General features: G+C 38.1%; 2 protein-coding genes across 4 annotated transcripts in view; both read right to left on the reverse strand.

Moving 5' to 3' along the window:
• Positions 1-765: 765 nt before the first annotated feature.
• shoc2 (SHOC2 leucine rich repeat scaffold protein) lies at positions 766-14831 on the reverse strand. Of its 3 annotated transcripts, XM_032530140.1 has the most exons (10): positions 14749-14775; positions 10610-10691; positions 9354-10410; positions 8695-8832; positions 8457-8587; positions 7950-8138; positions 6289-6411; positions 5232-5369; positions 3036-3153; positions 766-1710 (listed from the first exon to the last, which is right to left on the reverse strand). In XM_032530140.1, exons 3-10 carry the CDS (start codon positions 10054-10056, stop codon positions 1502-1504), a joined length of 1749 nt encoding a protein of 582 aa, XP_032386031.1. In that variant the 5' UTR covers positions 10057-10410; positions 10610-10691; positions 14749-14775; the 3' UTR covers positions 766-1501. The 3 variants fall into 3 exon arrangements, with proteins under 3 accessions (XP_032386031.1, XP_032386025.1, XP_032386042.1); XM_032530134.1 differs by lacking the exon at positions 10610-10691 and having other exon boundaries at positions 14749-14831; XM_032530151.1 differs by lacking the exons at positions 10610-10691; positions 14749-14775 and adding an exon at positions 14612-14632.
• The window catches only part of rbm20 (RNA binding motif protein 20), a 71970-nt gene continuing 70367 nt past the window's right edge, over positions 13809-15411 (reverse strand). The window contains exon 16 of the transcript XR_004334159.1: positions 13809-13819. The gene's annotated coding sequence lies outside the window, so the exon portion shown is untranslated. The remainder of the gene's footprint in view (positions 13820-15411) is intronic.

The following is a 15411-nucleotide window of genomic DNA, read 5'->3' on the forward strand; positions in this document are numbered from 1 at the left end:
AAAAAAAAAATGAAATTACAATTGTAAATCAAGGGAACATTTCTCCCACCATGTAATTAAGATTCTTAGGAGACCCCGTCAAAAATAGACCACTACAGAAATAATACGGATATTAACAAAAAAGGAAGTGTTACCTGTCAAGGTTTAATTATCAAACCTTTTTTTGAAGCTCTAGCACACTCTCCACTTGCTCCAGAGACCCAGAGAACGCCTTTGTTTAAATGTGTGATATGTCGGTTAATGGTCAATTCAATGACAGCTATGCAGCCCAACACTGAAGATAATATCAAACCAGTAAACATAACTAAAAATTGCACTCAAGGCAACAACCAGGATTTGAATAATATATATAAAAAAATCTCATCATTTATCCCATCACCTTTTTTCAATACCTTTTTGTCACACAAAAGCAATATAGACGGGGGTCACAGCACCACCCGAGTTGGAGAAAAGTCAAACTTGCTTCTTTTTTCCCCCAAGCATGTATGATTGGCATTTTTCATATGTATACATTACTAGCTTAACGTTTAACAACTGCTGCTGCTATTTGTTAAAAATATCTCCAATCACCGTATTTTGCAACAGATATCACTTGTTTTAACAGATTAATGCAACAGCAAAAGGAAAACTAAAAAAAAAAAAAAAAAAAAAAAAAAAAAAAAAAAAAAAAAAAAAAAAAAAAAAAAAAAAAAAAAAGGGAAAAACTAAAGTAAAAACAGCAGTAATAATAAAAAATTATTGAAATAATTGTATTCTCATGGAAAATGTTTAGAAATGAACCACTGGATCACTCTAAACATAGGCACAGTTTTTAAAAATAAACAAATGATAAAAAAAATGATAAACACGCCATCATTAGACCTTTGTTCTCCATGGTCAAGAAGCAATTAGCATAAGTTATCTTGAGCGAAGGTGATATAGAAAAAAAAAAAAGTGACTATCAAAAGAAAATATAACAAGATGACAAAGTTAAAATTACGGCAGCAGCTGTAAATGTGAAGTTCCAAAGACTTATTTTGTTTGTTTTTGCATACAATTGTATCCTTGCTCACATAATAGATGCTTGTAATTACTGTAAATACATTGGCAATGGGAGCACGGTTTATATGGTTAAAAGACTTGCCACTTAGCTCACAGTTACTCAATATATAGAACTTCATATATCTTCAGTTTTGGCAAAGAGATGGAAATATTTCCCTCTTGTATGATTCGGAATGAAACATGACTGGGGATGGCTGGGGTCCTAAAATGATCGTGATGAACTCTGGAGTAACACAGAAGTCAAGTCTCAGACGATTCACCTCGTTTCTGCCCAAGGATGGCAAAAGAAACATTTTCATCTTTCCCCTCCTCCTCCTTGTAATTGCCCCCGGACGCTGATTGTGGCCAGTCTGTTCTCTTTACAGTGTATGATACACATAACGGGGGCGGGCAGGTGAAAGTGTGCAGAGCAAGTGGAGGGTTTGGAGGTAAGAAGGACTAGGATTGAGCTTCTCTTGGCTCAGACCATGGCACGGTACGGTCCCTGCATCTTGAGGAACTGGATGATGAAGGAGGGGCCTCCCGCGACAATCTGGGGCGGCAGGTGGCTGAGGGGACAGTTCTCGATGCTCATGATGGACAGCTTGCTGCACAGGGCCAGCTCGAACGGGAGGCTGTGCAGGTTGGGGTTGTCATTGAGGTACAGTTCCTCCAAGTTCTCCAGTGTACCTGAGGACAGACATCAGTTACCATTAGCAACGACATGTACTCAAACTGATGCTGTCCTCCAGGGAAAAAGGGTTCTGAAATCAACAAACTCCGAGCAATACAGGTCAATAAAATCAGATTGTGCTCATCACCACTCTTGAAGAAATAATTTCTTGGTTTTAATAATTTGAGCTGTGATTGTAAACGTAAGATTTGTAAAGGTTACAGTATTAATAGTAATAATGTTTTTGTATTGATTATTATGCCAGGTCAATTTGAAAATAAATGTGGAAGAAATTTCTCATTTCAAATTCTAAGACCCAAGGTGAAGTCTCCAAATTCCTTGTTTTATCTGACCAAACCCCCCAAAGTATTCAATTTACTATCATATATGAAAGAAAAGCAGAACAGTCTCACAATGCTTGGTATTTTTGCTTGACTGAAACAGTTAATAAGTGATGAAAATAGTTGGTGATTAACATCCATCAACTAATGGTTTCAGCTCTAATAATCCTGTGTTACTGTCATTTTTTTGTACCAGTACTGGAAAGACATGATATGGTTGAAACACTGTAGAGGGCCTTTTTTTTTATTTTAAATGACAAACTAGTAGTGGTTTTTAAAGACTAAATACATCCAAGCCTTGGGTATAATTCAATTCCGGGTCCAGTGTAGAAGCTCTAAATATAAACCCACCTTTAGCTTCTTCCTCCACTCATTTTAATCTCTAGCTTAACTACTAAGCTTAACTCCTTAGATCAGCAGTCGCCAGGGAGGAAGAATCAGAGGCGGGACACACCGATAAGCTCTTAAATCCTAATGGTTAAGTTTAGCTTTCATCAAGAAAACAATGTTACATTTCAAATTTTATTTAACAAAAAAAACTAGTTCATAAAATTTGATTTTCAAAAAGTGCCACCAACTCCTTTAATATTGTCAATGAATTTAATGAGTTTGTAGATAATGCTAAATATATTAGAGTTTTGCTTAACTTGCATAAACGTAAAATGTGCAGGTCATTTACAGTTTTACATTGTCACTACAGAAAAATGAGTTGTTAATTTTTTTTTAATTGTTTTACTTTGTTTTTGTATTTAGTTTAATGGTGTATTAGACTTAACATATTTGAAATGGTAAACAAAATGAAGTGCCAAAATTTAAGGTTGTGGTTGTGCGTTTTCTTCCACTCGTTTCCTAGACACTTTTCAGCCACAATAGAGCATCCAAGGATCAGCTCTGGTTCCCCACCATCACTGAAGGCCTTCAAGTAGTAAAGAAAAACCCTGAACACAACAGAGGTGCATGTTACTGATCTAAGTATTTGGGAGTTGTAGGGAAGTACTTACCAATCTCCTCTGGAAGGTGTTGCAGCAGGTTCTCCCCCAAACCAAGATGAGTCAGGTTGGTGAGGTGGCCGATGCCTCTGGGTAACGTGGTCAGCTGATTATTTGTCAACACCAATTTCTAAAGGGTTGTTGAAATGAGAATTGCATTCACCAATCGCAAAGGCTAAAATACAATCACAACATTTATAACCCAGTTATAACCAACACCATTGCTCTCACAGAGACCAAATGTGGATATTTATCTAGTGGGTAGACTGCATGTTCACTAACCTGTTCCTAAAAAATGTAAAAGGCTTTGTATATAGCCAAGGCTCTCTCTCTCTCTCTATATATATATCTATATATCTATATATCTATATATCTAGATATCTAGATATCTAGATATCTAGATATCTAGATATCTAGATAGATAGATAGATAGATAGATAGATAGATAGATAGATAGATAGATTAACCTCTCAATGTTTTAGTTTGCTGAAATGACATTACATTAGTTTGAGTATGTTTGACCTAATAATTAAATACCTAATTAATTTAATTAAATGAATGGCCGTTATAGGTTGGCAAAAACATGCACATCCGGATTTAGGAACAGTTTTTATTCCCACAAGCAATTTGAACATTAAATAAGAAAAAAAAAATACTTTCATCCAATTGCTTGACTGACCTGCAGATAGTTTTCAATGGGGAGTCAGTGTTTTATGTCCGCTGCAAATATGAATCACAATGTCTCCCGGACATTTTCCCCCGCAGAAAGCTGCTACCAGCTAGGTTAAAGCTAATAGTTGGCCTAAAGAAACAAGGGGTTCGTCCGTCCCAACTAACGTTACGATTCGGAGCCGCGACACTGGAAAGGTAACACTAATCTACAACAGAAGTATGTGTCTGATCTAACCTAATTGTTACACTGATTTAATTGTTCTTGGATATACAGAGTTTGTTGCTAGTGTGTGTGATATGCAGGTCTGATCAATTTATCAAACAAACAAGCTGGCCCCGCTAGTCGACCACAACCTGAAATTTAGAGGAAGAAACATGCAGTCACTGTCATTCATTTTAGCCTGGATTGATAGGATTATGTGAATTCAATGGTGTCATGCTAGTTAACCAGCATATTTCTACCCAATTTCCCTGTCAAAAAAACCTTCAGAAGCGTAGTCCCAGCGCCTACTTGCTTTAGTGTTTGTAAAGCATTAAAGTTGACCAAAGAATGGTTCACATTAGAAAAGAACCTTTAATTTTTATCTTCTATGTCAATGCACTCCCCTACAAAATCACAGCAGTAGTCAAGAATGATTTATTAATCAAGCTATTTCTGTCATCTTTTAAAAATTACTTTATTTTTTCATTTCGCAACATATATCTCAAGGAAAAAAATATTGCAATGTCAGTGTTTCCCCCAATATTGTGCAGGCCTACTTACAATTACAATAAAGTCGAGAGTTCTGGTTCTTTCAACCCACTAACCAGGATTGGATACCGTTTTAAAAACTGTGTTGATACCAATTGGGATTTTGCTTACGGATTTAGGTTCTATTTTTTACAAATGACTTTGATTCTGCATCACAAACGCTACTTTCTTCGGTGAGTTTGAAACACTGACTGTATAAAATAGGTTTGAAAGCGCTCCCAAGCATTGCAATGCTCTCCCTTCTCTTCACTGAGGCCTTATGTTTACAGGCTCGTGCTGATACACAATGTGCTATAGGTGCCAAAAAAAAAATCTATGTTTGGTACTGCCAATTTCTTTTGTTTTGTCATGGTTCATGTGTGCAATAAACATTATACTTTGAGAGAATAAAATCGTGGCAGAGAATTGTGATATCAATTCTAAGCTCAAAAATCGTGATTCATATTTTTCACAGCATTGTGCAGGTCTACTTCAGAGCAAGAAAATAAGCCGTAGGATATTACAAGGAAGAATCCACCTTTATTTACAGCAACATTTGAGGCATGCATTGCCATCTGTTGCCAAAATCAGATTTTTTTTTTTTTTTTTAAATCTATTTACAGAGCCATGAACAGAAAATAAGCCTTAGCAAAAGCATCTAAAAGCAAGAAGCAGCAGCTTAAATTCTAATAGTCATTTTACCCATAGCAACAGATACAAATCAGATACAACATTTTGCAAATACCATTAACAAAGAGCCTATATATAAAGTATAATGGAGAGAAAAGCATTTTTGGAAAACGTACCTGTAAATCTTTAAGATACGCAATTTCATTGGGTAGAGATTCCAACTTGTTTTCCTCTAAGTCAAGTTCCCGTAGCTTTCTCAAATTCCCAATACCATGCGGTAACTTCTTGAGAAGATTATTGGACAATATTAACACCTGTGAAGATAATGGAAACATTTTTTGAGATTCTTGCATCATGGCACAAGCATTAAAGCAAACAGTCTTGACACAAAATCAAAACAATTTTCTTAACTGATGTCAAATATCCAGTTAAGATGTTGGTAATTTTTTGATTTAAGTGAAACCATGAAAAATGTAAAAACCAAAAAAAGGTATATTACTCATACTGCACTACTAACAGTCATGTTTAGTTTAACTTTATAATTCTTATTTTTTTATTTTATTTGCAGCCAAAACATTGTTTGTAGTGTCTGTGCAGTAGTTATGCACTTTTGACCAAACCCAAAATGCAATTCTGTGACTAAGAGTTGCTAAGACAAGTCCTATGGCTATGTATGTTTGCTACACAAGCCATTAGCCTCAACGATACATTCCCAAGATAAGGGTTGTAATGTTTGGCTCAAACTCTTTTATTCCTAATTATTGGTTGATCAAAATCTACAATTTATGCTTCACTTCAATAAAATCACTGGGTCCTGCACTAGCAAGCATAGTTACTACTATGTAGAGATAGGCAATATATCAATCTTATATTGCTATTGTGATATGAGACTAGATATCATCTTAGATTTTGGATAGCGTAACATGGCTTTTCCTGGTTTTAAAGGCTGCATTAAAGCAAAGTCATTTTCTGAACTTACCAGACTATTCTAAGATGTTCTATTATTTGCCTTTACACACTCAGTCATTATAACCACATTACTGATGATCATTTATCAAAAATCTCATTGTGTAAATATTTTGTGAAAGCACCAATAGTCAACACTACAATATCATTGCGGTATCGATGGAAGTATTTGTACATAAATATTGTGATATATGTAGACAAATACCGTGAGATTTGATTTTCTCCATTTTGCCGAGCCCTACTACTATGCGTGAATGCAAGACTCACCTCCAGAGAGACTAAACCACAGACATCCTCTGGGATCTTTGTCAGCTGATTGGTGGCCAGGTTAAGCTCGACCATGCTAGTCCATGTGCCAAAGTCCAATGGCAGAGATGTTAACTGGTTGTCCTGAAGAAGACAATGGTATACCTTTATTAGCATAATAACATTTCAGAGGGTCAGCAGAAGGACAATGCTGTTCAGAGAAAGAGTAAACTAGTGCACTGTGCCAGTGTTACCCATTTCCAGTGGAGGTCCAAACTACATCCAGTATGGACGTACACTGGGTAACATGTTAAAGACTTTTAATGGTGCATGCCTAACTTAAGGCCAATACAGTTGAGATACTGTAGAAGCAAATAGGCATTCTTTCGATGCATTTCCACTCTACGGTGCTGAATTCAAGTGGCACTGGTATTTAACATACACCATGAGGTGTAATACTACATGTAAATGCAGTACTTTATTTCAGGATTTCCTGCACTACTTCTTCTGACTAGGACGAAAAGATTCTCCAAAGATCCCACCGGATCACATACAAGATCCTGGTCCTCACCTACAAAGCCATCCACCACCTTGCCCCGTCATACCTCACTGTCCTGCTCTCCCCCTACCAACCTTCACGGGCCCTCAGATCCACCACAGCCGGTCTCCTCTATGTCCCCAAGTCAAAGCTCCGCAGTTTTGGGGACCGAGCCTTTTCCAGGGCAGCTCCAAGGCTGTGGAACTCCCTCCCCCATGAGATCCGCATCTCTGAGTCCCTCACCATTTTTCAGTCCTGTCTGAAGACCCATCTTTTCGGTTCTGCCTATCCTTAGTTTTTTTTTTTTTTTTTAAATAAACACTGTCTCTACCCTGTTAAGCGACTTTGAGCTCGGGAAAAGCGCTATACAAATTCAATTTATTATTATTATTATTATTATTATTCTCACCCTGGCATAAAAAAACGACACTCTTAAAAGTATGCACAACCTGGCTTCTTTAAAATAATGAAAGATGCCGTATTGGACCTTGCTCTGCTTTAATTGTGCAATTTTACACACCTTTACAGTACCAGCTCAGTTGTGTTATAAATTAAGCCAAGTCAACAGTACACAATGCTAAAGACCTACAAGACAGTGGATTTACCATAAAAAATGTACATTCTACATTTCCCCAAAGGTATGTTTAAGATTTAAAAACTTCTATATTACTTAAGGGAGTGTAGATTTTTTTGTTTCTGACACAGTATAGCTCAGGTATAATTCTCATCTCATGTTTCAAAGGACTGTTTTTATTGAAGATATGTTAACATGTTGCAGCAGAAAATTCACAGATGTATATCAAATAAGTATAATGGCTGAATTTAGTTGCTTCAGTTTCAGGGTCCTGGTATTGTGCCTGCTGACTCACTGCCAAGGCTTATTGGGACACTTCAATAGAAGAGAGCCATCATTAATGTTATAACACTTGTGGTTTTGTATTACAAAAAGTCCAAATGTGTGCCGTCTAGTCATTAAGACTTGTGATGCCTTGATCACACCTCACTTTGGCAAAAATAAAAGGTTCAAGCAGACAAAATTAAGACGGTATTGGTTCATGATTGTTTTTACACTGCTTAAAATTTTTAAATACAGCTGACTTAAGAATTTATCTCAATCATTTTAAAAACAAGCATGCATATATACCTTCATGTTAAGCTTGCTTAACACTTTGGCTCTGGAGAAGATACCAAAGGGGATCTTGTTGATGCGGTTGTGCTCCATGTTGAGGGAGTAGATGGTGGAGAACTGGGATGGTCCACCCACAGGGTACGACTGGAAGCAGTTCCTCGCCAGTGTTAGACTGGTCAGGTTAACCAAACTTGACAGTAGGCCCTGGTCAAGTACAGCAACAGACACGACGGAACCCGTATGAAAAGGACAGGACTTTATCACTACAGGCTCTGAGTTTTACTACAGATGCACAAGTGGACCTCAGTTATACACAAGAATTTAACATGATTAGCTCTATGTAAACAACAGTCATTATAGACGCTCCAACATGAATTTGTTTTTTGCATTTACAAGAGCATTGCATGAAACAGTTGATGTTGGTATAATACAAGTTAAGACTGCAAGCGATGATTATTATTATTTTTTGTTATTATGTAGCAATGATATTTTAAATGACATTCTATTTTTGGTTCCACTTACCTCTGGCAACACTGAAATGTTGTTATTTTCAAGATTTAGCTCCTCCAGTTCTCGACATGTGGCTAATGATCTGGGAATGGCTGACAATCTATTGTATCGCAGACCTAAACGATTTATGCTTGCCAGGTTGCCTACAATGACAAAGAAACATATATAAGTAAACTTTTATTTTACCTTTACACTGATCAAATCATTATGCAATAACGTTGGTTTTGAGTTGTAAAATACACTTAATTACCTATAGTCTCTGGGAGGTCCAAGAGCTCATTGTGCTGCAAGTCGAGGTTGGTAATCTGTGTGCAATTCCCAATCTCTCTCGGTAGGTGTTCCAACTGGTTATGGGCAACATCCAGAGTTATGAGGTTGCATAGCTCCCCTACAAAAAGATGCACAAAAAATTCAGATATTTAGTTAATTCACTTTCATTAACCCATCCACAGTACTGAAGACAGCCATTCATTATCTCATTCTTCCCAACATCAGAATGCCATTGGTGCATAGCTTACGATAACTAACCAAGTGTTGTAGCCACTACTCTCACTTATAGTACAATAAGACACTAGGTGTACGGGATACAATGAGCAGCTGGATTCACCACTTCAACAATTTGGCGTGGTTTTTAACAGTAAGATATGTATTACTGCTGGAGCTGAAGAAGGGTGTGTACTCAATAACCATTAGTGCTAGGGCCCAGCATAGTATAAGAATGTCTTACTGAACCGAATAAGATGTGCAAAATGTATTATGAGCACAAGATAAGCTGCACTGGAAATGAATGTTATAAACCCATTGGTAACTGACTACCTCCAACAATTATTTGATTTCTCATGGCCATTAGGCAAAAAAAACTTGCCATAATTAGAAGAAATTATACGGTGTTTACGCATTTTTGCTCACCTATCTCTGCGGGCAGCTGTTTGATTTTGTTCTCACGAATGCTGAGCATAGTGAGCTTGGATAGGTTTCGGATGTCCTTCTCCACAGTTGTAATGCGGTTGAAGCGCAGGTACAGCGTGGTCAGAGATGTCAGCCGGTAGACAACAGCCGGTATCTCTCTCAGCTTGTTGTGCCGGAGGTCGAGCATTCGAAGCTTCTTAAGAGAGTCCAGGGAGTCAGGCAAACTGGTCAGGGAGTTTTCACTCAGGGCCAAAGTGACCAGACCTGATAGGCAACCCACCTCCGCCGGCAGGCTCTGCAGCTTGTTGCTGTACAAGTAGAGTTCAGCCAGCTGCGTCAACTCCTTTATGGAGGTGGGCAGCATGTGAATGGACCTTTTAGAAAGGTCCAGTCTCATTGAGTTCTCCTCCCGACACTTGTTGAGCTCTTTGATCACCTCGGCATTGCTGGACTTCTTGCGTGTACCTGGTGCCGGGTTTGGCCGCTTTATCGTATTGTCAACAGAGAAGGCAACACCCGGTGTTGAGCTGCTGGTGTCCTTCTTTCCTTCTTTGGCATCTTTCCCTTTGGTCTTCGTTTCTTTGCCACCATCCTTTACTAAGCCGGCTAGAGCCTTGGCCTCCTTTTCCCTTTCTTTCCCCGCTGGACCACCTTTGGGGTCCTTTTCTTTCGGGTCTTTTTCTTTGCCTAAAGTACTACTCATGTCGACGTTATCGGGCCTCCTGTTAAGTTGCTCATGGGAGTCTTTCTTGTCAGGTTACTTATTCAAAAAAAAACAGACACAGATAGCCGTGGAGGCTTTTAAAGAAAACATCCCTATGCAGGCCCATGCATTTATGATTATCCTTGAAAAAAGGCCTTGTGATCCAAAGGTTTTTGGGTCACTTTTGATACTTTGTTAAAATGCCATGGGAGAAAAAATCCTTTGAAGTAGCTGGACTGTGGCACCCATAGGCCACATGCTTAAGTGTTTGAACTGCATACAATCCCAGGTCCTTTGGATATAAATTCAGGCTGCAAAGGTCATCAAGTTGTTTTTAATCTCTCGATGGATTTGCTGTTGAGAAAAGAGAAATACGTTTTGTTTACATTTACAATTTCATTTCTACACTTTCACACAATGTCTTCCTAAGGCTCATCCTTTTTGTTTTCTGCCAATTTACAGAGAGATACAAACTGATATGTTCCAAAAGGAAAAAAAACTAATTTTCATCAGGATTTTCTGTTCTCGTGCATTCAAATACTTTTACACTTACATTTTCTACTCAAAGAAGACTCGCAACAATTTATAGTAAACAAAGTCTTCTCGTGGGGGACACAGATCAGAATATGCTCCCACTGTTGGAGAGAGAGAGAGGAGTAAATTGAGAAGAAAATGCAAATACATTGCCTATACTGCATCAGATTCCCTTAAATAAAAACTGATTGATAAACAGTGACAGCGACATTTTGCAGGTGAACCACTGAAGGCCGTTTTATAACAGTATGAGGCTAACGCTAGCAATGCTAATCCTAAACAAAAGCCTTGTCGGTTTCCCCTTTTGTTGCGCATGCGCATGACATACATCACGACCAAAAGTTAGCGATTGGTTATCGGCAGATCCAATAGTTTTAATCTTCAACAGGGGCCAGACTCTCAGTACAAATGAAATGTACGAGAGGCTGGTAGGACCAGGCTAGTGTTTTCTGACCAAGGTAGGAAATCTATAGCAGGAAAACTTAACCCTCTCCTTGATTTCATGTTGTTGAAAGGAGAACCAGGAAATGAGTCGGGGAAAATGCAATGCTACCAAGCCACGTCCAAGAGACGTGTGTTGCCACGATGTGTAGTTACATTTTTCGAGAGGTGAAAAATTTGGATCGATACCCACCCTTGTAAACCACACTTCTAAAGAACCGCTGTTAGTGGAAAACTTTTTCATGCCATAACAAAAAAAAAGTCTAAAAGAGAGGCTTTCTAAGCCAACCTGCCACAACAAGTACACAAAGACACTCCTCTCTCAACAGATATTATGCGATATGGGGCACTAGAACAATAAACATTAGAATAAAGATATATTAACTAACATTTGAACTAATTTTAAGTTGGGCCTACTGTGAGCTAAGGGGAAGAAGAAGAAGAAATACACAAATACATTAAAAGGAGCACTAATACGCTGACAATTTTCTTCCATATTTATGAGGCATGGAAATCTGTTGAATGTACTGATCATAACCATAACCTCACAGCAACGTACTCCTACTAAACAAACATGGCCCTGTGGGTGTTGACAATACTGTAAATCTATGGCCTCACCTAAACATGCATTCAGCCATTTAGCCCTCTTCACTGAAGCCTATAACAGAACAATCATACTGAAGATTAACGTTTCAAAGACACCAAGACAAAACTCTCAACTCTCTGGATCTTGCATGACAAACTGAGCAAAAATGTCTCTGGAGGCATGTCTCTGTTTAGTCTCTGTTGCTGTCCTCTGTGACTGTGTAAAGCTCTCCTGCACTAGTACAAGTTAAGCTGTGGCAAAAAGAGAGGCAGGTTTGGCTCAGGATCAGAGATAAGTGAAAAGGTTAGGACTGCTGAGAGTAATCTTTAGAAGTGGCCTTCAAAGCATGAAGTCCCCACAACAACAGGTCATATGACCTTTTTGGTAAAAGCAATAGCAGTACCCCTAATATGACAGAATGCTTGAGTTGTGTGTTTGGTAAATAAAAAAGGTATTCATTGCTCTTTCAGGTGAGCATAAATAAGAAGGTGAATCACTGTAATTGGCTTACAAGTGTAGAAAATAATTATCAACATAAAAGGAGAATAACCAGGCCAGCCCAACTGCTGGGGCCATCTAACCCAAACTGCAAACAACTTCCTTTTATGGTTGTACTCTCTATGTCCCTGTCCTGGTACCTAACATTATATGGTTTATAACAAGCCACATGTTAACATTATCTGTATAAAGTCATCTCTCTACTTAAAGACTAAAGAGGTTTTCTGCTTAAACCTTGAAAGAAAGACCAAACAAGACCAGAAAAAAGGTTTAACATTCAATGCAGCAAGTTCATATCCTAGTTAATTTTACTAATTGTAATGACATTTATGACTATCATATCATATTTTTGGTAAAGAAATCAAGCTTAGTAACCCATGCAGGAGCTCTCGTTTATGGCTTGGCCAGGTCATGAGAAAAAAATATTAACTAAACCAGGCATAAATACATAAGACAGTGCCCACATGTTTTGCATGAATGTAATGACTGAATAACCTAAACAATCTAACCATAAGGGAGGGGATATGTAGAAATGGAAACAACCTTTTAGCTGTGCAGAAAACAGCAGAATAACAAGGCAGCCATTGGCCATACAATTAAATGTTTTTTTGATCAGAAAACTGCCCTGTTGATGGATGCTCTGTTGACAAAAGCCATTAGACAATGTCAATTCAACAGGCAAGTGCTAGGACATGACTTGCAAGAATGTAATGAGTTAATACTACTCGTTTAGTAGAAATACATGAGGTTCAGCTCATATACAGCTTCAGAGAAATGCATGTACTTCCAACACAACACCACCATAAAGTGATACTACGCAATTTTTACTTCATGGCACTTGCAACCCACATAGAAACTAATTAAGTTTCCATTAAGAACATATTGGGCCTATCTGACAATACTAGTGCATTTAGGCCTAAGCAGTCCTGTCTACTGTTCTCGTGCTTTTGGTTGTTCATTTCAATGTCTTTTTGATTAAATAAGAAATGCACCAGTGTAAGGCAATCAAAGAATACAATAAAGCAAATGTAACATACTGAAGTTATGTGAAATGACAAAATGCACTACCGATTTGGATTCAGGAAATATCTAAAACCCCAGATCCTGTGTTGACAGTAAGCTACTACCAAAGTATAAAAAATGACAAACCAGCAATAACCTGTTCTGTCAGCGACAAGAGTTAGCTGTTTAATATCGAGGTGAATGGCAAACCAGGAGGTGAGGTGGCAGCTATCAGCTACTGCTACTACACAGCACTCCACAGGACGCAGCTAGCTTGATGGCTACATGTGCCAATGACAAATCCTTGGAAACGGATTACTGGTAAACGGTAACAGTTCGCGATGTCAAATCGCATTTTGAGATTAATTAATTTACATAATATGGACACCTAAGGGAAAAACCCTAGGGTTGGTGCCACTGTTTGATCATCAGAATAGGATTTATTACCAAGTACCTTACCACTGAAAAGGAATTTGCCTTGGGGATTGGTACATACTGCATACAGAAACGTATTCAAAGGAAATAAACAATAAAGCAAAGTACTACAGGAGAAAAGAACATAAATATAGAACATTACAACAACAACAAAATAGGTTAAAGACACGATAACCTTGCAAATATGTAAAAGGCTGTCATGTGTTGTGCAGGATGTGCAAAAACGTTGAGGAAATGTGCAAAGGTTCTGGATATATGTGTGTAATGCTGTGACAATGATACCTTGACGCCAACAGTAGTTATGCTAAATGTTACGTTTTGGCTGTTAACCTAACATCCACTCACGTAGGCTAAAAATATCTAATGTTAGCTTAACCAGCCTAGAAAGTAACTGGGAGAAAAAAACCTACAATACATATATCTTTTGACCAATCTTCAAAAATATAGAAAATTCACTGGCTAAGCCTACTAAAAAGGACTGACAACAAGGCAGGAAATAAAAGCAGCTAAGCTAAACGTCAACAGCAAACGTCAGTTGTGCCAGACTGCTAACGTCAGCTAGCGAGAGAGTTAGCCCGCAAGCTAACAGTATTTTAGCAAGAGATATTGGTAGTCAAAAGAAACAAATTATCAGTACGGCCAATATGAAATAACAAAAGGAAGGCTATTACTACGCGTATAGGAAGGTGCACATGTATGAAGGCTTTCACTGGCATACTTATCAACATCCAGCGGTTAGCTTTATCTCAAGCAGAGCTACCTATGTGTAGGCCCGAGCAGAGCGGCTGTCGGACGCGGACCGACCCGTCCGCCGTGAGTTCGACCGAGAGGGGAAATCTCTGCTGCAGCCTGCTAAGCGGGAGGCAGACACCCAAAGAGAACAGCCGGTGAAGGTAGCTGATATCGTGGCAGAGCGGCCACTTAAAGCACACAATGTGCGAACTAACTTAACACAGTGTATAAGACCCGTCCTTGTATTGAATATTAGCCATAGAAAAAAAGAAAACACAAAAACAGCGGCCATTCCGAAGCTGAACAAAAGAGTGCGTTCGTACTCACCACCGCAAAATGACACTTTAATGTTACACACGCCGTAACAAGAGGCTGACAAGTGTATTATCTTTGGAGTGATGCGTCATCGAGCTGTGGGGGTAAAACATCTACTGTTAATGAGATAATATAGCTAACTGTTTTACCTTCAGAGGTGTGCCTCCGCCATCCTTGCTGCTTCCTCCTCTTTTCCTACACTGCTGCTGCTCTATGCTCCCCTCCCTCCCCTGCCACCAAACTGCGTCATTCGCACGCCTAACCAATGTTATCACGAGACTTTGAAATACCAATATCAAATATTCTATATTAGTTTTAATTTACATGTATACATCTACGAAGTGAATCATGTTTTTTTTACGAAATTGTAGTAGCAATAATAATAATAATAATAATAATAATAATAAAAATAATATTTTGTATTTAAGATCCCCAAGAAATTCCAGTTACCTTGTTAAAAAATCGTACATCTACCCATCCCTAACCATATGAATATGTAAATATGTTTCATTTGAAAATTGCTGCTGGACACAAAACTCCAGTCAGGTTTCAAGTTTCCTCATCACTTGGGTAAATTTACTATTTCACCACGATTGGCTTTCATTGGCGGAAATGTGCATATTGAGACAAAGTTATTCTTTTGAAAGATTTCTTATTATTTTGAGATACTAAGTCAATATTTTCAAACGTTTGTCGTTATTTTGAGATACTAAGTCATTACTTTAAATGTTTCTCATTATTTTTAGATACTAAATCATTACTTTAAGATCCTATATCATTATTTTGTGAAACGTTCTAATTCTAGTGGCTTA

The sequence above is a fragment of the Etheostoma spectabile genome, chromosome 2 (genome assembly GCF_008692095.1).
Source record: "Etheostoma spectabile isolate EspeVRDwgs_2016 chromosome 2, UIUC_Espe_1.0, whole genome shotgun sequence".
NCBI classification, from domain to species: Eukaryota; Metazoa; Chordata; class Actinopteri; order Perciformes; family Percidae; genus Etheostoma; species Etheostoma spectabile.